This window comes from Apostichopus japonicus, chromosome 3, assembly GCF_037975245.1.
Source record: "Apostichopus japonicus isolate 1M-3 chromosome 3, ASM3797524v1, whole genome shotgun sequence".
NCBI lineage: Eukaryota > Metazoa > Echinodermata > Holothuroidea > Aspidochirotida > Stichopodidae > Apostichopus > Apostichopus japonicus.
The window spans coordinates 29197507-29222933 of NC_092563.1; the positions used below are offsets into that span (position 1 = coordinate 29197507).

The 25427-nt window shown below is 35.4% G+C and overlaps 3 protein-coding genes across 3 annotated transcripts in view; 1 reads left to right on the top strand and 2 right to left on the bottom strand.

Moving 5' to 3' along the window:
- Window positions 1-1490: 1490 nt before the first annotated feature.
- On the bottom strand, window positions 1491-11737 carry LOC139965807 (mitochondrial calcium uniporter regulator 1-like). The gene is made up of 8 exons (XM_071968544.1): window positions 11601-11737; window positions 9763-9882; window positions 6980-7083; window positions 6286-6387; window positions 5159-5200; window positions 4566-4637; window positions 3065-3179; window positions 1491-1749 (listed from the first exon to the last, which is right to left on the bottom strand). The coding sequence occupies exons 1-8, from the start codon at window positions 11662-11664 to the stop codon at window positions 1691-1693; spliced, it is 678 nt and encodes a 225-aa protein (XP_071824645.1). The 5' UTR covers window positions 11665-11737; the 3' UTR covers window positions 1491-1690.
- Window positions 11738-11865: 128 nt separating this feature from the next.
- LOC139965809 (probable ubiquitin-conjugating enzyme E2 C) lies at window positions 11866-17941 on the top strand. The gene is made up of 5 exons (XM_071968548.1): window positions 11866-12006; window positions 12784-12811; window positions 13921-14007; window positions 14827-15031; window positions 15572-17941. Exons 1-5 carry the CDS (start codon window positions 11906-11908, stop codon window positions 15685-15687), a joined length of 537 nt encoding a protein of 178 aa, XP_071824649.1. The 5' UTR covers window positions 11866-11905; the 3' UTR covers window positions 15688-17941.
- LOC139965798 (ran-binding protein 9-like) overlaps window positions 15871-25427 on the bottom strand; it is a 50519-nt gene continuing 40962 nt past the window's right edge. Inside the window, exon 12 of the mRNA XM_071968510.1 lies at window positions 15871-25062. Within this exon, the coding sequence (XP_071824611.1) occupies window positions 24932-25062 (131 nt within the window). The 3' untranslated portion in view covers window positions 15871-24931. The remainder of the gene's footprint in view (window positions 25063-25427) is intronic.

Sequence of the window (25427 nt, forward strand, 5' to 3'; positions counted from 1 at the left end):
TATATTGTGTATAATATAATGTCCCACCAAGCAATACCAAAACATCTTTAAATAAACTAAAAGTAGCAAACTTGTCTAAGATTTGAACCTGTTTCACCATGCAAAATATAATTCAAGGTTTTAATGGTAACATCAATCCAGGGTTTATGTTTGAGTATACAAGAAAGAACCAATGAACAGAAAGACAGAATGAAATAAAGAAAGTATCATGCTTAACATGTCTGTTACAGAAACAATAAAACTTTAAAATCCAAATTTATAGACAATGAGCACCCTAAATTTTATCATAGAGAAAACAAATTTGCAATTGTCTTCTACAAACAATTTCAGATATAATCTTGACTTTACTTGACATTAAAACAAAATCAGAGTGCTCCCCTCCCCCGTCCCCAGCACACATAGGCTAAAAATCGGCATGTACATCAAGAGTAGTCAATGCTTGACAACCCCCTCCCCTCACCCACATACACATATAACCACTGCTACATTCTCAACTATTGTGATCAACACCATTACTAATTCAATCAAAAGATCAATCAATTCAAGATCGATCAATACCATGCTCAGTTTGAAAGATTATTCCAACATAATGGTTTCCACCATCGAATGTGCGGTATGGTCCATACAATTCCCATGATAACCAGTGAACAGTGATAAATATCAATATCCACTCTAATGATTTCAAATTAATAGTGATTTTTTTGTAAAAAGCAGAAAAATTTAGGAATTCAAAGGGAATGTTGTTATTTTTGAACAGGTTTTAGTCCCATATTTAGTACTGTTCCTTCCGGGAATACATTTGATTCATTCAGCCTCTGAAGAAGATCCTGCTAGGATCAAAACGTCAGGCCCACTTACTTTTAAACAAAACATTTCATTATTGAAAACTACATATTATGTTAGTGAACAGGATGCTGAATGACTCTAACATAGTGTCTTATAGTTTTATTAATTTTAATTCACACATGTGGCCACTACCAGTGATATTTGAGTATAACATGATTTGTAGTAATAACTGAATAAATGAAAGAAATGGTTCGTTAATATTTGAGACATTTTTAACATATGTTAGAAATTCAGGGTTCATGATAACAGATAATTTAGTGAAAATTTGTGTCAGTAAATACACTCCATTAGTCAACATGCTGTAACAATATATCTGTGTATATCAAGTTATATTTAAAAGTAAGAATATTCATACCATACAAGAACAATATTTTAAAGTATGAATATTCATACCATACAAGAACAATAATATTTTAAAGTATGAATATTCATACCATGCAAGAAGAATAATATTTTAAGTATGAATATTCATACCATACAAGAACAAAACTATTTTAAAGTATGAATATTCATACCATACAAGAACAAAACTATTTTAAAGTATGAATATTCATACCATACAAGAAACAATACTATTATAAAGTATGAATATTCATACCATAGTAGAACAATACTATTTAAAAGTATGAATGTTCACACCATACAAGAACAGGGGTAATATTTGAATAAGTAGGACTATGGAAACAATACAAGAATAGTAACAGTTTCATAGATTGCACAGATTGCAAAAACCCTTCAATTCTTTGAACAGTTTTGAAATGAAGCTTGATAGAGATGAGATGGTTACTTTCTTCACTTATATTTCAGAATTTTAAAATTCCTCTGCAAACGACAGAAACTACTGTCAACTCTTGAATATTCTGAAGACTGCAAGAGAGAGCGTCAAGCAGCCGAGGATAGACCCTGCAATAGAAAGGAAAAGGTTGCAATGCTTTAGAAGGGACATTCAGGTAGTCAAAGTTCAGTCTCAAAATATGAAAAACATGACAACTCTACTGGACAGTTTCTGCACTAGTATGTGCAAATTACTTACTGGTAGTATGCTTAATTTTGAAAACATAACAGTTTTAAGTTTCACAAAACAAAATTATGAATATACTTGGCAAAAACAGAGAAAGCTACACCTTCATGGAATGTGTATTAAAATTTTAATTTTCTCAGTTATGTATAAGACATTGATTACTTCTGTAACTATACTCTGTATTTCAAAATTTCCAAAAAAAATTTGTTATTGATTATCCGTAAAATAGAAAAAGAAGGTGTTTGCAAAGTCTAGAATTTGCACAGCAGTGTAAAAGAATTAGCTGTGCAAGTAATCAACAAAACTCAACCTCATCCTTTAAACTTAATAATTAATTAAAACATATTAATTAATCAGCATTGTATAAAATCAGCAGCCTTCAATGATATCAGAAATGAACCACTTATGAACGATTACATTCATTTAAGATATTTGCAGAAAGCACTTTAGTCAGCAATAATTGTTATTGATTACATTTTGAAGCACAAATGAACAGCCTACTTGAACATTTTCAACTCTTTTAATTGTTTATTTGTAATGAAATTAACATTCTACTTAGAAAAACAATTAATCAGCAAAGATAAACATAAACATTTAATTAGGATATGATGAAATAAACACTCTAATGGAAAGTGTTTAACAAGGCAATGCTTGGCATAAGATTAATCGTTCCTCTACTTTGATTAATGAATTATTCTTATTAAGTCTCAGATTTCAGTAAGGAATGAACAATTTTCCATTTTGCTGGGTTGTACATTTCTTACATTTTGAAAGCGTCTCCTTCTTTGTCTGAAAAGTGGCTTCATAATTTTAGCATGTTGAAACTAATTGAAGTGGACTGCTGAGCCACTAAACACATCCCAGCAAGTGACCATTTTTGGTATTTCTAACATATTTGCAAGCAAAGCTAATGATTTTTGTTAACCTCCTGAGACTATTCACAGAGATGCAAGTGGTCTACAGTACTTCCCAAATCTATCATTTGCTTTGGTTGAGATCGACCTTTTGTAACACAAACTTTGTTGGTCAAAAATCTACGATAGGTTTGTTCAACAAAGATCTGTAGATTAATACACACACTCTATCAGGATTTGCCCCTGTCTACAGTAATATTTGCTAAGTATGAATAAGAAAGGTGTTCATCATTTCAAATTTCCTGTCTCTGTAATAATTTTCCGATAATTGAAAGATACTCACCAGCAAAATACTTGAGCACATCTGTCTTTGAGGCCTCTAGTTTAGCCATCATGTTAGCTGACTCGGTCTTGATCTCTTGTCTGCAATGATCAACTTGCTGTAAAGCTTGGGAACTCTGGAGAGCAAAATTGTAATCAAAGAATGGACAGGGTCAAGGCCGTATACAGCTTATGTTTGTAGCATAAACTGATTCAGTAGATTGTGTAACTGAAGGGGATGGAGGACAGTAGGGTGTGCAAAGAAGGTGCATGCCCCCCCCCCCCCCCCCACCCTAATCATCATGGAGACGTTCAGTCAGGCGATTGTTAGAATATTCAAAAGTATTTATTACCGCTCCCTTGTGTGTAGACCTAATCATGTATGTAATTAATAGTGAAGATATGCCTCAGAATGCTCTATTTGACCTTTAAACTTCTGAATTTTTTGGGGGGTCATCATATGCAATTGAGAACCTACATTAATGTGCTTTATTTCAAATTATAAAAGACATTTGCTACGCATCGACAATGAAATGGAAAGCTGTACTAACTTGTATCCCACAGTCTGAATAGTCAGATTTTACAATGAAACAAAAGGACCCAACCCATGCACAGTTACTAAGAAATTAAATAAGTTCATATTCAAAGTGTTTTTTTTGTTGTCAGATGGCAGCAAAGAAAAACTTCATGGAGTGACGCCCCTTTATTGCCAAACTGACGAAATATTTTCACCTTTCCAAAAGACCAAATCATGAAAATATTGAATTGTTGAATATAATTATCTCCTACATCAAACCTATCTGCTGGGAACCAAACTTGTACCACTTTACCTGTCAAGCACAAATAAGACATTTTAATACCAACTGACTATGTAAATGAGAACTGGAGAAAAAGAGGGCGCTCTTAATGTTTCGATATACGATAGAATCTTTTTTTTATTTAACATGTGATCATCCTTGGGTGACACTTTAAAAAAAAGTGAAAATAGAAACCTATCATAGCTTACCTTAAACACACAGTGATAACTACTTTGGTTGAATTTTATATGTTTGTTACGAGGTAAATCAAAAAGTGACAGAGGTATCCCAGTCACAGGGGGATTAACCACCCCCAGGGATGTGCTCCCCTGGGAGGTGGCCGGCGGCCGCACCCTGCATTTCTGAATGCCGCCCAGCACAAAAAGCATTTTAAACATTTCCGCCAGGCACTTTTTTTGAAGGTTAATTTAACAAATTTTACCAAAATGTGGGTGAATACTTGGCACAGAAGGTAGCGCCAGAATAGGAAAAAGATAGCACCATTTGCCATGATCTAAGCATACTTCATTTGGAAACATTTTCCAAAGGGGAGGGGCAACCCCCACCCCTGAGACCCTTCCCCCATGACGTGGATCACACTATCGCACAAATGGCCCTGGCACTGAAATATTCCTTGGCACATCCCTGCACCCCTTCACATTACATGGCCTTGTCTTCAATGTAATCACACTTATTTTACAGTCTGATGAGAAAGGCAGGACTCACTGCTTCTTTGGACCGCGCCCTCTCTAAATTTATATCCAAGGTCACATTGTTGGAAACTTTTTGAATTTCATCCTGCAGAGAAAGGAAGGACAAATACCATAAAACAAAGAATGAAGGAGAGATTTCTGGTCTCTTTGGCAGTAATTATCTCATGAATATGCATACATTTCCTCCGCACCTGCACTACTACAGACTGTCTGCGATAACTGCGTCATAAGTTACTGTACGATCAGAACTAATGACAGGATTAATTAATCATTTAAATACTTAGTTGAAGCAAACAAAATACTGTTATGATATACCTTAATTGACATGCAATTCATGGAAAATGTAATTAAATTATTATTTTTTAAGTTCAAAGTATACGGTGAGATGGCACTGAGAAGATAAAGGAAATGTTTGAATAAAATCTATCAGGACCCTTAATGTTACTTTATGACAAAAATGGCAAACCAAGAAAATAATCTTCAAAATGTGATTTTAAGTGAGAAAGAACACACACAGCTGTTAAAACACAACTTACCCTACATGCATTGTATACAGTGGGTGAATACAGAAGTGAGATATAAATGAACATTGTCATGACAACTTACTTTGAGATGAGTTTTTAACTGAGCCACTTCTAAGGCTAATTTCTGCAAAGGAGAAAACTTTCATATTTATTTAATTTAGCTAGCGAGACAAATATGGAAAACAGAAGCATAAATTATTACAGGTCAATCCGTGGGAAGTAATTAATAACGAAAGATGACCTTAACATGTCCAAAATTTGTTTGGTACATTAATAACCAACTGCATGTCAAAAAAAGTAGTTGTTTTCATAGAGGGCAGTATTCTTAAAAGAAACTGTAGAGCCTGTGGTTCGTTCAACCTCTAACAAGTGACAATAATGTGGTTATTTAATACAAACATGTAACACATATGTATAACAAAACAAACAAATATGATAATACTATGTAACTATTCTTCTGGAAATCTTGTGACTTGACAAACAAAACAACATATATCTTTGCTACACACAATCCCTCCCTCCAACTACACCAATGACATAGTGAGAAAGACACATAGTTAGATTTGATTCACATCTCTCTCTTATATTATGTTATACTTAGGCTAACCTTGCTCAATGAATTAAAAGAATTGCCCCACAGTGGAGTGTGAACAAAGAACCAAATAGCTGGATATAACAGGGTACATTAGTGCTTGGTCTGGCTCCATATCTACTGCATACTTATGATGAAATTATCATCCTATAAGATGGGGTGGACAGAAAGTTTATCTGTCCCAATGTTTACCTAACTCCACAAACAGATGTTGGGCAACTAAGAAAACATGATACTATGACATCACAAATTACATCATAACCAGTCTACTTTCTTGGTATACAGGGTGGTGTATAGGTTAGATGCACAAACATGTGTCAAAATTCTCTTGTACTAAGTTACTCTGGAGGTCAAAAGTGGAATTGTTCTACTGGGACTTAAGACTTAGCGGAAGGTGTATCATGGATTGTCAGGGTTATTGGAAATGGTTTGTTTAATCTCTCTGTTAAGTGTCAGGTAGGAGGAATTCTGTCTGAACTACTAGCTAAGAGATTGTGAAGGTAAACTTTGAGGTAAAGGGAAGGACGTAGACCTCTGTAAAATACTCCCTGTAATAGAATGATACAATGGTGGATTCTACCTGACAATGTAACTTCAATACCTTTTTGTTTCCATACCTCACTTTCACTCCTCAGTAAAGTAAATTCTGTCTTCTCCAGGATCACCATATCCTTCTTCAGGGAATGAATCGAAGACATAATATGCTGGACTGTAATTTCCTGCACAAAACAAAAGAGATGTTCCCATCTTACTACAAGATTTATTACTCCTTCAAACAGATACACAAGATAAAGAGAGAAAGGAATAACAGCATGACTACAATTTGGATACCAAATAGCTGAAATTGATCTCTCATACTACATACTAGTTTTAGTGCAATATACTAGTACAGAGCAGTTTTACAGTAGTTTGCTCAGACTGACGCTAATGTAGGATTAACAAAGCAGATAATGTGATTAGGAACCAAAACTAGCATAAGCTTTTCTTTTATAGTCCCTTCTCCCCTCCCCCCCCTAAAACAAAGGAAGAAGGATGAGCAAATGACTACAACAGAGAAGGAACAAAGAACAGATAGAAGAGAAAATTGAAAAATAAAATATGAACATGAAGAGAAAAACATAAATATTGAAGCATATGTGGTGCAATTATGTCATATTTTGATTTTAATAAGAATTTTCTTTACCATTTGGAGGAATTTGTACATAACAGTTTTTTATCTCTATCGACAAACGTTTAATGACCATGCTAGGGTGTGCATCTCTTTTAAGGTCAGGACTAAAAGAAATGGAACAGAACTGCTTTACTACTTACCTGATTGGCTTTAGAGACAAAGTCTCGTTGAGTCATCTCTGTTTCTCTTGTCAGCAGCAGAACCAAAAGTGACGTTATGCAATCAGACTGATGCCTAGTAAACCCTGTGTATTAATTAACAATATATTTCATTTAATTTATTTAAAGTACAATGTGTTTCGGTCAGCTAGACAGCTGTCACAGATTTACCAGCACTTGAACAAATTCCTACCTGTGTGACTTTAGTAAAGTACATGAACAACGATAATACAAAATTTCACAGTAATGTGGAACATCACTGCTAAAGTGCTACTTCAAGATTGAAAGTGACAAACACACAACAATATCACACAACATATATTAAAAAAAAAATTGAGCAGGGAGAGGCGAAAATGGGGTTCCTAGGTGATAAATGATGGAGAAGGGAACAAAAAATTTACAGGCATTTTGTTTATGGGGGATAAATGAATGTAATGCTAAGTACTGTAGGTAACTGCAGTATTAATGGGCAATTGGAGTCGTCGGGCTACTAAATTAAATTGTCAGTGTTAATTGTGTGGTTTTGCTGGTAGGTGCAGGAATGCGTAAGGCTCACATACATGTAGCTTTTAAATCAGGAATTGCTTATGAGTCATATTGTGTATCAATTGATGCGTGTTCAATAGTGTTGTGCCTGCAGCATGATCGCTAGAGTACTTTAGCTTAATGAGGAATTTCTGGTACACGTGTCATACTGTGTATCGTTGTGTGTTCTGTAGTGTTGTGCCTGTAGCATGATCGCTAGAGTACTTTAGCTTAATGAGGAATTTCTTCAGGGTTGGCATTTTCCCGGGAAAAACCTGTTTTTCCCACTAAGCGGTAAAAACCAGGTAAAAACCGGGAAAAACTGGTAAATACCGGTAAAAACCGCCTCCGTCTCGAAGTATTAATTGTCCGTAAAATGCAGGGTCATCAGTAGGCACGATATTGTTTCATGACAGGCATATTTTATTGAATATGGGAGTTTCTTAGCTTCATTTTGAGCTATTTTATCACATTCTTATTCTACTTTTTGTGGAAAAAAGAGTATTTTTCGGATTGCACATGTATAGTTATTCTGTCACAATCTCTTTAGCAGTATGCATTGCCTATTGCCCAAACCATTATAGGTCTACACTGGGACATTCACCCCTCCTAAATTCTTCAGGCCTACTATGTGGCATGAACAGCGGAGGATAGAACGAAGTGGCGAACCATGGCATCCAAAGCCTCAAAGGGACAAGGAACCATATAATAATATAATATTATGTGCTCAGACAGTTCATTCCATTAATACAGTAGGCAACAGTCTATTGAGGTGAACTTCAATCCAGGGGGCTAAATAGAAACTGCTTTGAAACTTTGTAAGGCACATGGGCCCAATTAAAGTATTAAACGCACAATGGCCCTATGGAGCCATTCACACAACCAAACTGTTTACCTTGATGCAAACATGGTCCAATTATTATACAACTTCATGCATGAGTGATTAAACATCTTTGAGGTGGACAGGTGAGGTGATACTGGGCACTTCCTGTGTATAGGCTAACTGAAGAGGTAGGAGTATCAACAACACAAGTAACTGTTCCAATTGTTACTTATTCTCAAATTAGTTGATGTCACAACAGTCACTTAGTACAGTGCCTATAAGCAATATAAGCATAGTACAGTGCCTAGTGCGAAGTGTGAACAGAGTACAATTTATCGCAGACATGAAGTGATCGTTCTTGGATGTGAATCATCATTTGGATCTGAGCGGACTAATGTGGCATGTATACAGTAATATGACGAACCATAGCCCTAGGAGGCACCCACAGTTTGATACGAGTCCATTCTCTAGATAATGGAATTATGCATCTCGATAGGAAAATAAAGTTGGTTGATTTGAGCATCCAATATATTATTTATTTGAATTATTTATAATAGTCTAATCGGTAAACTCACAAGTTATAGATCATAGCTGTTCTTTGGATGTAACCCAACCCCATACCATAAGATGCCATTTTCTTGTAGATTCTATGCTCCTCCACAAGTTCCACATGAGTTTTTAGGAATTCTATATAATTTGAGGTTTTTCCCGGTTTTTCCCAGTTTTTCCCACTTATAGGTGGGAAAAACCTCCCGGTAAAAACCGGTAAAAAACTTGTTTTTCCCGGGGCGGTAAAAACCGCCCGGTAAAAACCGGCCAACCCTGAATTTCTTGTACACGTGTCGTACTGTGTATCGTTGTGCTTTCTGTAGTGTTGTGCCTGTAGCATGATCGCTAGAGTACTTTAGCTTAATGAGGAATTTCTTGTACACGTGTCATACTGTGTATCGTTGTGCTTTCTGTAGTGTTGTGCCTGTAGCATGATCGCTAGAGTACTTTAGCTTAATGAGGAATTTCTTGTACACGTGTCATACTGTGTATCGTTGTGTGTTCTGTAGTGTTGTGCCTGCAGCATGACCGCTACAGTACTTTTATTTTCAATTATGTAATGGTCACCTGTAAAGATCCCAAAATTGTTGATGTTACAGCTGCTCTTAAAGTACGTTCCCTCAATATTGGAGACAATTTATCTCTGATTTTATACATCTTAACTGACTAAGAATAATTTTTAGCCCCGAGGATGCAGGTGACATTCAAGGGTGGGGTCGCTCGTACTCTTCCGCGCCATGAGTGAATAGCAGTTCCAGAGAGCAGCACATGGAGAGGCTAATTGGAAGGTGTATAACAATATGATCATGATGATACATTTCATGGAGATGAAAACACAAAATTGAGTTGCTACTCATGTACAAATTACCTGCTGTTTCCAAAGTTTTCACCGTAGCATTGGTATCCAAAAAGACTTGTTGTGGCAAGACAGCTTTGGATACATCCGTAGAATATTTCTTATAACCAGGAAAGCATATTGTAGCTAATGCTGAAACCAGACAAAAAGCACATGATTGTCTTGTAGTTGTTTGGAAGGTCTTTGAATGATATATTTTAAACACTAAAGGTAATAAGCATTGCCACAAATGCTCAACATTATGAACCCAATGTCTTTGTCTTCCACCAAACATTTTCTGTTTAATTACTTAAAGACATAGAGGTTTACAGCTTTGCAGCATATATATTACTTCAGTTAGGGGCACATACACCACACCAAATTTTTCAGCATTAAATGTTTAACAGATTGCAAACAGGAAATACAAAGCTGGTGGAACAAATCACATTAATCCATTCAACTATAGATATTGCATAATTTGTTCCATAGCTGGGACTTAAAACATTGCAGTCAGTTCATATGACTACAGTCATGGGCGGCCTCCACCAGCGCCCTGGAAAATAATGCAAATGTGTTATGTGTAACAGAAATGTGTGAGCGTGCAATTTCCTCCATCTAGTATCACCTTTTGTAGGACGTGTGTACTGTACGTCCGGCAATTTTTCAATGAAAAGGACTTGATGCGATATTTACAGAATCCTACAGCTACACAATAGTACAGTGTAGGCTTTGGTATATACATGTACATGTATATATATAGGCCTATGCATCTCGTTACGGCTTCCAATTTGTTGTCATGTTAGTGGCTATTCTACAACAAGATGTTATTTTAGGTTGGTCAGGATACATGATTAAACGACTTAATAAAAGTTAGACCGTTATTTTAGGGGTCCAAACTGCATCAGTCAAAAAAGGACTCATGTGAAGTCCATTTGGGGCTTAACAGTTATATAAACACAGTGAACTGACCCAAATAAAATGAAACATATTCAAAACTGTACATTTCAGGGAACAAGCTCTCAAGTTGGGAGTCATGCCTACTGTATAGGGGCAGACTGTGGGATTTATTGTACTTTACTCAAGTTTAGTCAGTGCTTGCAAACTCAAATACCTTTAAATCTTCTTGGGCTCATTGTTTTAACATTAAGATTGTCAATGAACTTAGGCCCTAGGCCTACATGAATATGATCCTAAGATTTGGGCAAACAAAAATGGCACATTGGTTTTAATGTTGACAAATGTGCTGTTCTTCATTTTGGATGATGTAATAACCCACAGGCTGATTATCATCTCAATGGAAGAATAATACCAAGCAAGGAAGAAGAGAAAGATCTGGGAGTTATTAGTCACAAATCACTCAAACCAAGTATAACAATGTACAGAAGTGGTAAAGAAGGCCATGAAGTTATAGGAATGATGAGGCAAAAGTTCAGCAACTTTCAAAGTAATCCTGTTATAAACTACTGTAGATACAAATCACTTGTAAGACCTCACAAACACTATTAATGAATTATATCCCAGCTAGAAAACGATATATTTAAAGACATCAGTGTGGTGGAAGGAGTCCAAGGTCGTACGACAAAGCTTGTGATATGGATAAAACATCTAGGATATGAACAAAGACTAAGTAAGTGTACTACATTTGACAACACTGGAACGTAACATTGACATAACATAATTATTCATTGGAAATGTAACGTTAAATCCAAACTCAGTCAAGTTAGTAAGTAACACTGTGCTACGGTAGCGTAACTAAGAAACAGAATTACATGTCCTATGCTAGTAAGCGCATTATTGTTGTTGTGTATTCAAATAGAAAACTTAATTGTTTACGCGGCATTTTACTCATAGACGTTTAAAGATACACTTACCTTTGAAACGAGAAGAAAATTGCTTCATTGTTGTAACACCTCGTAGGGACATGGACGCTGCCATTTTGATATGCTAATAAGAGGCGCTGTAGACTTTGCCAAATTAAAGTCATCTCATTGGTCAGTTTTGAAATGCCTTGTCGTTGCAACGACTTTTAAATACTACTTTGCATGTTGCCGACAGCAGACGGGAAATTAGGAAGTTGATCTTGTGTTAGGCACAAAGGATTAGTACATTGAGAGAATAACCGGCAAACTTAAAGCCAGAACAACCAGCGAATAACTAAGTATTGCAAGAAGAAAGGATGGCTTCTCAAAACATAGACCCGATGACGGCGACAGTGCAAACTAAAGACAAAAGAGTAAATCAGACAAAGAGAAAAGACGCACATTCGGTGTCAAAAAGGTAAAGACTGTAGTGTAACTTAGGCCCACATCCTGAGAGTTACCCATTGAATTACTGTTGCACCGGTTATCCTAGGCCTAGCTTAGGCTAAGACACAGGTGCTCCCAACGTTTGCCATGTACATAAACTTATATAAGTACTATATGGCCATTATTGGGAGTGGCTGTGGGATAAGTTAGCCTCTAGGCCTACCTAAGAGAGTTAAGAATTTAAAACAAATAATGATTGTGATGTTCTTAGAAAAAATTACATAGGGCACTGCATGTTCTTCGGAATGTAACCTGTATAGGCCTATGCTAGTTAGTTTCGTAGAGATGAGAAGAAAATCTAGCAAGGATTTCAGTTATTGAAATAGTTTTGAAGTAGGCTATGAATACTGCAAATTCTCATCAGTGAGTACAGTATTTTCATAAACTTCTTATTGAGCATTGATCCAATATTGAGCTGATTGTCAATTTGCAGAACTTACCATGTCAATAATTGCTTTCATTTTATTAACTTTGTGTATATTTCAATGACTTGCAAAATTCACACATAAAAAGGAGCAAGTATATTTATGTACAAAAATGCTGCATTTTTTTGCAGGATTATATTATGCAAATGTGTAGGGAAAATAAATTTGTCCAAAAACATTGTCACATGAAATAAAACTGCAGTCAACAGTACAGCTTTGTCAAGCCTAGTGAAGGTTTGAAGCTTTTGTTGTACTAGTTTTATGTAAAACCTAGTACTACTTTTAGCACACTTGATTAGGTTCTTTCCATGATTTTCTTTCAGATTACAGCAAGAATTAATGACAATCATGGTGAGTGCAATAGTGAGAAGCCACCTAAAAATGATCCTACCATTGAGGAACCTTGAAATTGAATACAGAATTAAGAATTGAATACAGAATTAAGCTACTCTACTGTATGTGTTTTAGATATTGACAACTACTCAAACTCCAAATACCCTTAACAATAAAAATAATTAAAAGAATAAGCTATCATTCTACAGTTAGTTAATGACCATCTGCAATTAATGACCTATCCATGAGCTATTAGAACTATTAATGAGATCAATATTTGTAGACATCCCACATTGAAAAGTTGTGTACATACATTAGATTCATATCCTGCTTCAAAGGATTTACTAGGACAGTAAAGGCAGTGTTAATTTCCTCTCTCTACTGTACTAGATAAAGGTTCCAAACTACAAAGTGCTTTAAATTGTGGCAGTGAAAGTATTGTATTAAGTTTCACTGAGCATAATATAAAATTGCCACAACTGGCCATGTGCAGTATTCCGCAACAAAAAGTTGTTGTTTATATAGTTCCCTGACACTGCATAGTACAAGAATTGTAAAACTCATAGCAAAATGAGTTACGATCAGGTAGTGAAAATTGAAGTTGAAGAAAGTTGAAGACAATTGTATAATTTGTGGTCTTGTATCATCTCTGAAAGAGATTTCATGAGCTGTGTACATATCACGTGAAAATAGACAGTTGAAGACAATTTTGCATTATTTGTGGTCTTGTATCATCTCTGCATGAGATTTCATGATCTGTGCATGTATGTATCATGCTCAAAGGTGCATCCTTTTGTTTAGATCTTACTACTTTTATTGGATGTCCCTGCTGCCTCTAGTTATGGCATTTATGTACTACATACAAGTTACCAGGGTTGTAATAATAAGTCATTTCTTTGTAGCTCAAATCGAGTGATATGCCGAACTTGATACAAGCCACCGACTCAAGTTGCTGTATTGCCTCAGATGGGAGAAAACTTTCACAAACTTGTTTTCAGATTCACTTTACTTTGTAAACTCAGTGATTGAATAATGACCATACCATTGCAACAATGATACCTGCATAGCCTTAGCATGTAGAATTCAATTAACAGTTTTTTCCATATTCATATTTTCTACTACCGCAGATGTCTGGATCTTCCGAAGTATCTGCTTTCCCCGACGGTGATAACATTTTTAAATGGATAGGAACAGTTAAAGGTCCCAAAGGAACGGTGAGTAATGTCCCACTGGAAAAAGCTCTTTTTCTGTTGAATTTGGCCATATTTTTTTAAATACAAAATTTAGATGCGAAAACATACAATTCATTATCTTCATTTCAAATCGAAATTTCTGAATTAAGAAAATGGTTAAAATGAAAAGGTGTTTCCCTCATGACATTGCACTTAAATTTTAAAAGTCCAAAGAAAATCAAAAGTTTTGATAATTTAGGTTTATTTGGTAAACAGATCTGAGGTGTTTTTTTAAGCTATTTGAACGGTTGCAATCTTGTTGAGTAAATAATATTTGGATTTTATAAAATTACAGAGAATTGTTGTTGACTTAAAAACTGAAATACAGAGCTCTGCTTTATTATTGCATTATAACTTGTGATTCAGTGTTCTGCAGTACACATAGATACAGGGTATAATTGTTTAAAAATCTGACATTTATGCATCACTTGCAACTGCAGGTGCAAGAGATTCATAGATTCTGTGTAAGAGAACTGCAATACATGTCACAGGTTCAAGTTAGTGTTCAAATTTTGCCTAGTAGTTTTGAAGGCTCTGAACTCTTGTCTCTTATAAAATTCTATTATTCCTGTGTACAAACACTGCTATGCACTTGTATAGCAATTTGACCATTTTGAATAGGATTTTACCATGCGATACATGATATGTTATTCCCTGCATGTTTATACCTTTGTAAAGATTTCACTAAAGTATTTAGAATGTACCGTAAATTCTTACACAGCATTTTGCTATGCTATACAGTAGTTTAACATAAGTTAACATAAGTTATCTTAATAAAAATGTTCCTTTTTCTTTCATCAGGTTTACGAAGGTCTGAGTTACAAACTGACGTTAGAATTTCCAGCCGATTATCCTTTCAGTGCTCCCACAATAAAATTCAAAACAGCTTGCTTCCATCCGAATGTAGACGAACATGGCAACATCTGTCTAGATATACTCAAGGAGAAATGGTCAGCCGTCCAAAGTGTACATTCAATGCTAGTTTCAATACAAAGTTTATTAGGAGGTAAGAAGTCATAAGCTGAATTGTATTTTCTTCTTTGGAAGATGGAGTGTGATACTCTATGAAGTATTTTTTAAAGCTATAGGAATGTATATAAATATATATAGCTTATTAATTTTCTTATATGTCAAATTGAATTTATTTAGGTCTGTCCCTAATTAATAAGTACACATAGTATGAGCTAGTAATGTTTCTTTGTCTGACATACTCAATTCTAGAAACTTCATCTATTAGATTATATTACCATAACTGATTTTAAAATGGATTATGTATCAAATGTTAGGTTAATGGTTATACATTCCATAATTTACAGTTTACATATTTACAACTGCCAATTCTAGCATTCCTACAGTATGTCTATGGTCTCCCTCCCTCTTTTTGTCTTTTGGAGGCTGTTGGGTCATTATTTTTGGGTTTACCATTGATTTTTGAAGTTGTTTTTGCTCCAAAAGTTTTAATCCCTACCAATCATACTGGGACATTTTACTTTAAGACATCCTTATGTATACATATTTTCCTTTTGTTCCATTTCTCCTTTTCCAGAACCAAATAATGATAGTCCACTCAACACGCTAGCTGCAGAGACCTGGTGTAACCAGCCAAAATTTAAGGAATTAGTTCATCAATTCCTGAAGAAAAGTAAAGATGAAAGTACCTGAACATTCCAGTAAGCAGATCAGTGTTAATATTACCTGAATCATGAACAATGTAATTATCAATCTTACAATATGTACATAGAATTCTACAAGACATGTTGATTAAATCCTTATGGCCTTGACATATCAACATATCTTAGTCATTTCTCAATTTTTTTTGTAGATAAAAAAAAACAAAACAAAAAATGTAAATAGTAAACCCTGAGTGGTTGCCGGAAATATGTCTTGAATATTGAACTGCCCAGAAGCTGGCTGGAACAGAAGAACTGTCAAACGATTGTAACAGTCGAACATTTTCTCAGGTCGTGACTGAAACATTGTGTGATATTTTTTTTAGAGGTACTGTAATTCTTCTTGACAAATTTATCAGTTTCCTACACATAAAATCCATTTTTTGAGTTAATCACACCTAGAGGTAGTACCTACCACTACCAACCAATACAACATCACTGACAATTAGTTGCAGATATCAGTTACTTGGTTCGCCAAACTTGATCATCGTGAATGATGAAATTAGGAATGATTTTGAGGCTGATATTCAGAGGAAGCAAGGGTTGTTACATGCAAGTGTTGTGGGAATCCATATTTCTTTATTTGCGAATTTTACATCTTGTGAATTACTTTTTGTCAAATCCATTTACCAAGTCCTCCCCAAGAATTGTAAATATTTCAAACTATAAGTCTATTTATACAACCTGTAAATTGGGACTTGTCAGTTATTGCATTCTTGTCGTTGATTTGTTGTTTGTTGATAGGTAACTTTGGTACTTTTCCTGTCCCCCGTAAGGCCCTTAGTTAATATTAAAATAAATTCTGCAATATGGCCTGCAGTTCTAGAAGGTGGTTTACGTTCTTTATTTGTTATTATTTTTTTTAAGGTTTAGGGTCCTAGCTTTGCCATTTTTGCTGTCCGAAATATGATTCATAAGCTTTGATGATTAACTAGGAAATTTCCAAATCTTTAATAATTTGAAGAATTTCTGATCTCATTTTTGCATACATGGGCATAAAGAAATACAATCACATCAGAAAATATTTGGCTAATAAGGTGTTTAGAAACAGTCAGTAACTACTACCTAAATAATTTTCTTATAAAGTCAAAACAACTTAGTTTTTGATCGGTGGGTAAATTGTCAACTACTTTTTTTTGTGGTAGGTTTGGTTAAATTGTATATATATGGTTTATATAGGTTTGATACTTTTTTTGCACATTAAATTACATCATTAGCTCAACTATAGTGTACTGCTTACATTTGGTTCACATTATGGATACATTCCTTGATCCACATTGACTTCTCCTTTTTACAACGAAGTCAAACTCTTCAGAAACTTGTAATAATTGGTTGGTTTTGTAATTTTACTGGACAAATATAAAGCAGGTCAAACATAGATGAGACTCTCCTGTTGTCAACTCTGTCCATTGCATAACTGATACATGCACCCTGAACAGTGCTTTCTGTTAACGACCAGTGCTTGTTTAGGCTGCATGTAACATTATTTCTCTGTGGTTGGTTACATTTGTAGAAACTGGGCAGCTCTGTTTATGAACCAATTTATATTGCATGTCCATTCCCAACTACTCATCTCTCAGACTGGCTTAATCTTATTCAGTTGTAGACATAAGCACTCGCACGCTGCCCAAATAAACATCCACAACTTTCTGTGTTGGGATGGTCTGGTTGACTAGAGTCATGTGTGGCTGAGTCCTGACTAGATCACTGTATTGTCTCTGTGAGGAAAAACTTGACAAGCTTCTTGAAGACGCTTTACTTTGATAAATTTAATGACCTTGAATCACGACTCCTCACTGCCAGCCACAATGAAGTTTATCACCTTTTAACATACTCTACTGCATTCTGTGCAAATAAGGAGCGGTTTGCTTTACTCAATATATAAGTTAACTCCTGTCAAGGATTTAAGTGACTCATTCACTGCTTCATTTCATTAATTATGACAGATAAGTCGAGTTATTGTAACACTCAAGGTGCAGGCAAGTATCACTTAAGATTCATTTTAAGATTCTACTTGACCTATGTCTTGCTGGAATTAACATAAGCTTTATTGCAGCTAGTTTGAGCTGTAACCATGATATCCCCATTTGTATTGCAAAAGAAGATTGTCAAATTTAAAATGCCTTCTGGGATCATGGCATCTGTTTGTTGATGACATACTTTGCCTAGTTTCATGTGAAATGACATGTAAATTTTATTTGTAAGAGACACATTCAAGATTAAAACATAATTCCATGCAACTGTGACTCCGGTTGTCTGTTTTTTCTTGACTGCAACTGTATAAAGGGAGGTGGTGGTGGAAGGGTAGCAGGGGAAGGAGGGGATGGCAGAAGGAGGGGGCTCAAGAAGACTGTCATTGACCATCTTAGTTCGTCCCCCCCCCCCTTCAAAGTGAGGTAAAGCTGATTGTCAATTCAATATTACTACTAACCACCCACAGGCAACACATAAGCTATCACGAAATTTCGACAAATTTTTGTAGTCATTTTAAGTTAACTTTGCTAAAAGAGTTCTTGAAAACAACATTTTGTATCCTAGTCTTGTAAATATACCTCTCACTAACTTCACAAGAAAGCAAAACTTGGGGGAGGTTAAAGGTCATCAGTATTGTCCCCAAATATGCTAGAAAGTCAAATACTGGTCACTCATCCTCAAACTTAACCTCCACCCTCAAAATAGTTTTTCTTGGGTGAGATATTTAGTTGTCTAATTAAACACTCATCAATATATCTGCAAAGTAAGGAGAATTATAACATTCCAAAAAGTTCTTAAACCTTATAGCAATATTTAGCACAAGAAACCTTTTTACAATAAGTAGCAACATATTTAGCACAAGAAACCTTATAGCAATATTTAGCACAAGAAACCTTATAGCAATACTTAGCACACACAAATTTGGGGCCAAATATCTGGATACCTTTAATGTTATTAGATATACTTAATAAGATATCAATCAGACAGGGTGGAAATTAGGGTACGGACATTATTTATTGGAGAGGTAGCATTTTAAACTTAGTTAATAGAAACAGCTCTGGTGACCTCATTTGATATTTACTGTGAGTAAGAGTAAAGTATCAATCCCACCCATTTATTGTCAAGTATTTCAATGTGAACAGGCTGAAACTTGGTTACCAGAAGAAATTTGAGAGTGTATTAATATTGACAACTTTTTCATCCAGCTCAGAATTCATGTCCCAAATGGACACAATCATTAAGTGGGATGAAACTTCCTAGCAATTTGTTATAGTTAATGTTACATATTTAATAAAGTAACTGCTATGACCCCACTCACATGTACACTAGACTTGCTTGAGCCTTTTGTGGTTTTTCCAAATCCTCAAATTTGACCAATATGTACCAGGCAACGTTTCTATTTCACTGTGGTGGCCATCTACTGTGGACACTGAAGAATTTCCTAAATTTGAGGAATGCCCATTACCCCCTCCCCTCTACCCCCTTGAATGTTTCCTTCAAGTTGACACTGTCACCGAACGATTCCTGAGTTTAAGAAACACAAGGTGAAAAACAAAAGACAAGGACAAAAAAAACATTTTTTCAACTCTTGTATTCAAATATTATGAGCCATAGCTTTCATGTATACAATGCTACTGACATGCCTAAATTTCATTTTGTCATTTTTTTATTCCAACCTGATTATATATTTTTTTTTGCTGTAACTTAAAACTTATAGATGTATTCAAAATCATACAAATCTAGGCCAAAAAATAATCAAACATGGTAATATTTAAAAAAAAAAAAAAAAAATCTCCATAAGTGACACAACAAATTATAAATCTTTTCACATCTAATAAATTACTTTCATTTTATTTATATCTTCATGTTTCTGAGGAGCAAATAACCCATTTGCAAAACCTGACAAAGAGAGTGAGAGAGAGAGTGTGAAAAAAAGAAAAGAAAAAAGAACACAAATACAAAACATGCACTGACTGTTTACGGAATTTACCACAAAATCTTCTTCATTTACTGTTTTCTTAAAACTTAACAACCGAATATATAAAACCATGGTTAATAAAATTTAACTTGCATTTGCTCTTTCAACCTTGTTGATAATTTTCCAGTCAAATTGAATTTTTTTTACTTTTTACTTGCCATCTGACTAAGTCTGTCAGCTAATAAGGTTTAGAGGGTCCATATTTTGAAGGCAGGGGAAAAGGACTTTTGCTGAAAGATTGTAAGTGATCCTGATAAAGCAAAAGGAAGGTCAACTTAGTTCAGCATCTTTCAAAGTGGAAAATCTTTCCCCCCCCCTTCCCCTCAATGCATGGAGGAAATGGACAAATTGCAAACCACAACAGACTTTCGTGTGTCCCATGAATCTATCAAGGATTAAAGTTCATATTCAGTCCAAAATATATAGTTAAACCAACCTAATAACCTAAATAAAACTATTATGCATTAATGAGTGGGTGGGGCTTAACATAAAACAAAATTTAAGCCTGGAATATATTTTTAATGACTGGTTGCTCGCTAGGCAGATTCAAGAGATGTTCGAGACATATCTCTCCAGAGAAGAAATTCAGCTGTTTCAGACACTCCACTGACAACACTTGAAAATCAGCTTGGGCTGCTAATGTTTGCAGAGACAAGAATGTATAGAGAAACAAGCTGTTGCAAATTTGGCAATCTTGATGAAAAAATGAACTTTTGTCCAATAATACTTCAGGCTTCAAAAAACCTGTTCTCTTGTGGTCAAGAGTTATGCAGGGTGTGATTCCATGACTTGGGCTTACTAAAGAATGACATATCACAAATACAACATTTAACAGGTCTTTTGCAAAAGTAAACTTTCAAAAGGTGTATGCGTGAAGGCCATGCACACAGAACGCTATTCTGACAAAAGACAGAACATATATATTAAAGTGAGCCTAATGTTTTGGCAGGATAATCATCAGAAGCAACAACTCATATATCTACAGAGATGACTTTTCCTAGATTACTAGTTTGCTAACAGATTTCTCTCTCTTTATTGGAGATCAACTACAATGCCTTGAAATAGCGAGCAAAAATACAAAAACTTCTATAGCTTAAAAACTATACAGCTTACTTGTTTCGTCGGTCATGGGTTGGAAACAATCGCTTGTCTCAAACTTTAAAATATTTCTTGGAAAGTTGTTACCAAAACATATATCATGAGCCCCCCATGACAGGGAGAAACAGATAACCTAACTTAACTTATCCTAGAAGAGATGAGAACATGTTACTGTGGTAACTTGTTCTCTCTTACCGGCAATCTTCCATGTAAGTATATTCAACATTCGAATGTTCAAACTTCACTGTTTTTCTGTCGACCAGGTCTATGTACAATGATGTATCATAGGTTAAAAGACCAACAGAATAATACAAACATGTTGATATCCTTATGCCATACTCAACCAATACGCTACCAAAGACTTCCACCTTTTAAAGTGTCGTGGGGATTTCCCAATTAATTTTAGCATGCTGAACCTACTAAAGGTTTCCTTAAGACCTTTTCCAGAGAGTTCTACAATCCTTCATTATTCCTAGATTTCTAGAAAGATCATATCTCATCATTTAATATATCAGTACAGAGAACCTCCTGTGGCCGAGTAAGAAAGCCGTGAGGACTATGACTAAACATTTTTGCTCCTTCCAGTGTATTGATGTCCAATACAACCTTCACCCTTCTCTTCTTCAGCTGTATACATGAAAACTCAATGTGACTTTAATAGCCAAGAGTTTAAAACTCCTCCATATTTACTCAAATTCCCCATCCTCTTAGTTTCTCATCATATAACCCACAAAAATATTCTTTTTACAAGCAAAATTTATTTACACTACTCTCCCCAAATAACTTTACCTTTTTTAATTACTACTTACAGCTAAACCTTACTCTTTCTCTCTGAAATATACTCTCTAGAGAATTGTGGACTTCATCCAAGATACCAGACTATACACTGATGCATACCTCCTATTAATAAGATGGTTTGTGCCCCACACCCCCAACCCCCTTTCCAATAAAACTGCCTTTTCCACAAGTGATATCAACAAAACTGTTGCCATCAATGTCCCAACCAGTAAAGCTACCTTAGAGACTTACCCAAAACTGTATACTTTTGATCATGTTTAATGTCATATTTATTTCAACTGACTTTAATCGCTACATGATTGTCTCCACCACATGGAGCTCATTTCAAAGGGTCATTTCACCTAAAAGCTTACTCTGAAGGAGATGCAAAGCACAGAATCTCTTGAAGATACCCGAAATCCAATTACAGGCAGCCTCTGCTCTGTCCGAACCATAAAACTTTGTGACAAAATTATCATAAAAGTTATGAATATCACACACATAAATAATTAAGAAAACTGTCACAGAAGTGGCTTGCTTATAAGTTACTGAAACATACGCCATCATGTTTGCTGATCTAGCAAATTCTTGGGCACATAATAATATAGTCCCTTTAAAAATCCAAGTCACTTGGGACCACATTCGCAGCTACTCGTACAAACTTCATTAAAACATTTTTTTCGAATGACTGACGACTAGTATTCTGCAGAATTGTATAATTGACATTGAATAAATTGTATCAAGAGATATTTGACATACACGATAACTAACAGTTCTACAAAACAGCAATGGAGGTATGCAAAATGTTTCCTCTAATCTTCTCGTACTTCAAACTTACCAGCTATACAAGGAAATGGGCTCAAATTGCTGAATGAAACGTCCACACTGTCACAACTGGCCGAGACTCGAGAACTACTTATATTAAGTTGGTACAAATAACGATGCTTGATTCTAACATCAGTCTGCCAAACAGGCAGTATGGGACAACAAGGAAAATACAACTATTCTTCAGCAACCTAACATCGAAAAAAAAAAAAATAGAATCAAGAGAGAAAAAGTAAGAATGCACAGTTTTCAGATCGAATACCAATGCTGCTCCAGCAAGGTTTAACATCTTAGTTGACATATCTAAACTAATCATTAGCAAGTGCAACTTATGAATAAATTTGTTCAGTTTCTTGCTTCTTAAAATAACTGGCAGTCTTGCTTTAAATAGAAACAAGATTGTGTTCTGCACATCAAAGGAGCGATCCACTAAATGACTGATATTTGAGAGTTGCTGTATGGGAGTGTAATGGGCTATATTGGTAACGAGGACTAACATATTAAAATGTCGACTGCCGACTGTAGGAGGCAACACCTGCTGACTCTTTCAAACTCAATGATTTGGACTTGGAAGTAGTTTTTTAATCTTCCATATGCAAAACCATTTTCAACAATTCACACAGACCCCGAGAGCACATTAGCGTGGTTGTTGTAATTTTGCAATCTAAACGCTGGTGGCATTGTCATCTCTCAAAACGCCCAAAATCATCACTGGAAGTAACATGTGTGTCGACTGATATTCCTTGGGCACAAATGATGAAGATGAGCAAGGTTACTTAAAGAATTCCTGATGCAGATACTGTTTATCAATATAACTTGATTTTGTACACTTTTATTTCAGTAGGCCCATCCAAAATATTTCTTTTGAGGGAAACACAGTTATGAGTTTAGATTTAATTGGACCAACATATCAAACTTCATATTCTGACTCTGTCAACCACAGCAGCTTTAATATAAGTATAAACCAAAGCAAAAGGATTTCCTTTTCTTTTCTGTTTACCACAGAAAACTGTTTGATCTTCACAAAAATTTGGTAATTTGCAAAACATAATTATCACATAATACAATTTATGGAATAAATCAATCTAATCTCCCTCCAGCTTTGAAAGTTACTCTAATAATAATCATAACCCACTCTGCCCTAGAGATAATAATACAATTAGTATTAAAATGATTCCTTCAGAAGTTTCTTTTCTGTTTTTAAGTCATCATTGAATATTCACACAACAAACAATGCTGCTATACAGTAGCCTGTACAGCCTAAGTTGTAAATCACTCCACCTAACAATGCCTCACAATATACAACATGTTCAATTTCAAAACAAATCAAGGAAAATTTGCAGCAAATAAAGAAGAGAAATGAAAAAAAAAGAAAAAAAAAAGGAGAGAGAAAAAAATAGAAGTTTTATTGAGGTCCTTAATGTGGATAAGGCAGCCTTTCAAATGATGCCTAAGTGGCAGGCAATACTTACAACTTGTGTAAGCTTTTGTAGGTAACAAGACAATGTCAGAACATGCTACTAAACTATACAACGTCAATTTTAATCTCACCAAACCTGCCAAACAATATGCTATTATATTTTGGTCTATTTAATTGTATAATTTGAAATCCATCTCTTTTATATGGCAAACAAACCAGAGGGAGGAATTCAACAACCTACACGCTCTCAGAATAGATTTGATCTGAAGAATTATCAAAGTATACAAGTTAAATAAGATAACACGTTCTGTGGAGGGAGTTAAATAAGATGATACGTTCTGTAGAGGACAGAGATTTGAGGGTATGGTATCTGATATTGTGTGAGGAGATACGACAACATGTGTAACAGAAACTAACAATGGAGGTGCTGGAAGATAAGATGCATGAAACGTTAATTCTGCCAATGCCTTCATTTTCTAAAATGTCATCAAGATATCACAAGAACCAAACAATCAACAATCTCCATCTCCAAAAGTTATCAAACTGGTATCTTTTCATCTTGCTTTGAAAATCCAAATCAGCAAAAGTTTGAGAAATCTTTCGGATTGCCGAAGAAGGATTACTGGAATGACTGATTACCTCTTAACATAAACAGCCGAGATGGGTCCGTACAACTTCGAGTCAGATAAATACTTTGATAAATTTCAAAATTCAAGTGCGACTCATACCAGCAATTGGATGAGATTCTGCAAACACCGTCATGTGGAGCATGATATCACTGGCTAGGAGTCACAATTCTTTGATTGAATACTTAAATCAAATCACCAACAGTCCCACGAGCAAACCTGAATATTGTTCGCATTTACCTAGGACTTTAACCATTTAAGTGAGATAACAGTACATTATTCATCCCAAATCCCATTTCATCTGCCAGGGAGCAAACTATTTCCCTTGGGTTATCTACTACATCAGAGATGTGCCTTACAATGTCTTTGACAAACCATCAGTTTATACCATCCTTTTTCCCTGTGAGTCACCATCATAGAACTGTCCATTCAGTTAAGACTTGCTATCCTCATGACCGTTCCATCTCTAAATAACTGAAATTTCCATTTACAGGGAGAGAGTGCCACAAGGAGTCAGACTGTTTCACCTAGGGGATCTTCACTTGAGGTAGTCGTCCAAATTTGTGAAAGCACATGTGCCTGGTCCAACCTTGGACATCAGCCCGACTGTCTGTCTAACCTGCCGCAAGGCTAATTCAAGTGGAGGTGTCTTCGACATGCTCTGAGATTCTGTTAAAGTGTGAAATGGAATGAGACAAGTCTATCAATAATAGTTAACAGCAGGGTAAAAATTAAGAGTAGGTTTCATGAGGACTATTCTATCCCCCCCCCCTCTCCCAAGCAGCCCCTGTGACAAGTTTAGGGGGCTATTTTGGGGCAGCGGGGGCTACTTTATGAGTTAATTGTTGGAAGTCAGCTTTGCTCACAGTTATGCTTTTTTTTCGCCCTCGCGATGTTTTTCAGAGGTCTGTTTTGACGAAACAGAGGGGGAATTGCCTGTTGCCCTTTTGTAATTTCGAGGCTGGTTATTAGCTTTAAATGTGTAACATTCTGCACTACAGAAAGAATTTAATAACATGAACCAGCTTTCTCTG

Coding starts and splice junctions, on each gene's coding strand:
- LOC139965807 (XM_071968544.1), bottom strand. CDS start 11,664: ATGGCAGCGTCCATGTCCCTACGAGGTGTTACAACAATGAAGCAATTT. Junction 9,883..11,600: donor ATTTTCTTCTCGTTTCAAAG/GTAAGTGTATCT, acceptor GTCTGGTTTCAG/CATTAGCTACAATATGCTTT. Junction 7,084..9,762: donor GAAAACTTTGGAAACAGCAG/GTAATTTGTACA, acceptor ATTAATACACAG/GGTTTACTAGGCATCAGTCT.
- LOC139965809 (XM_071968548.1), top strand. CDS start 11,906: ATGGCTTCTCAAAACATAGACCCGATGACGGCGACAGTGCAAACTAAA. Junction 12,007..12,783: donor GCACATTCGGTGTCAAAAAG/GTAAAGACTGTA, acceptor ATTTTCTTTCAG/ATTACAGCAAGAATTAATGA. Junction 15,032..15,571: donor AATACAAAGTTTATTAGGAG/GTAAGAAGTCAT, acceptor CTCCTTTTCCAG/AACCAAATAATGATAGTCCA.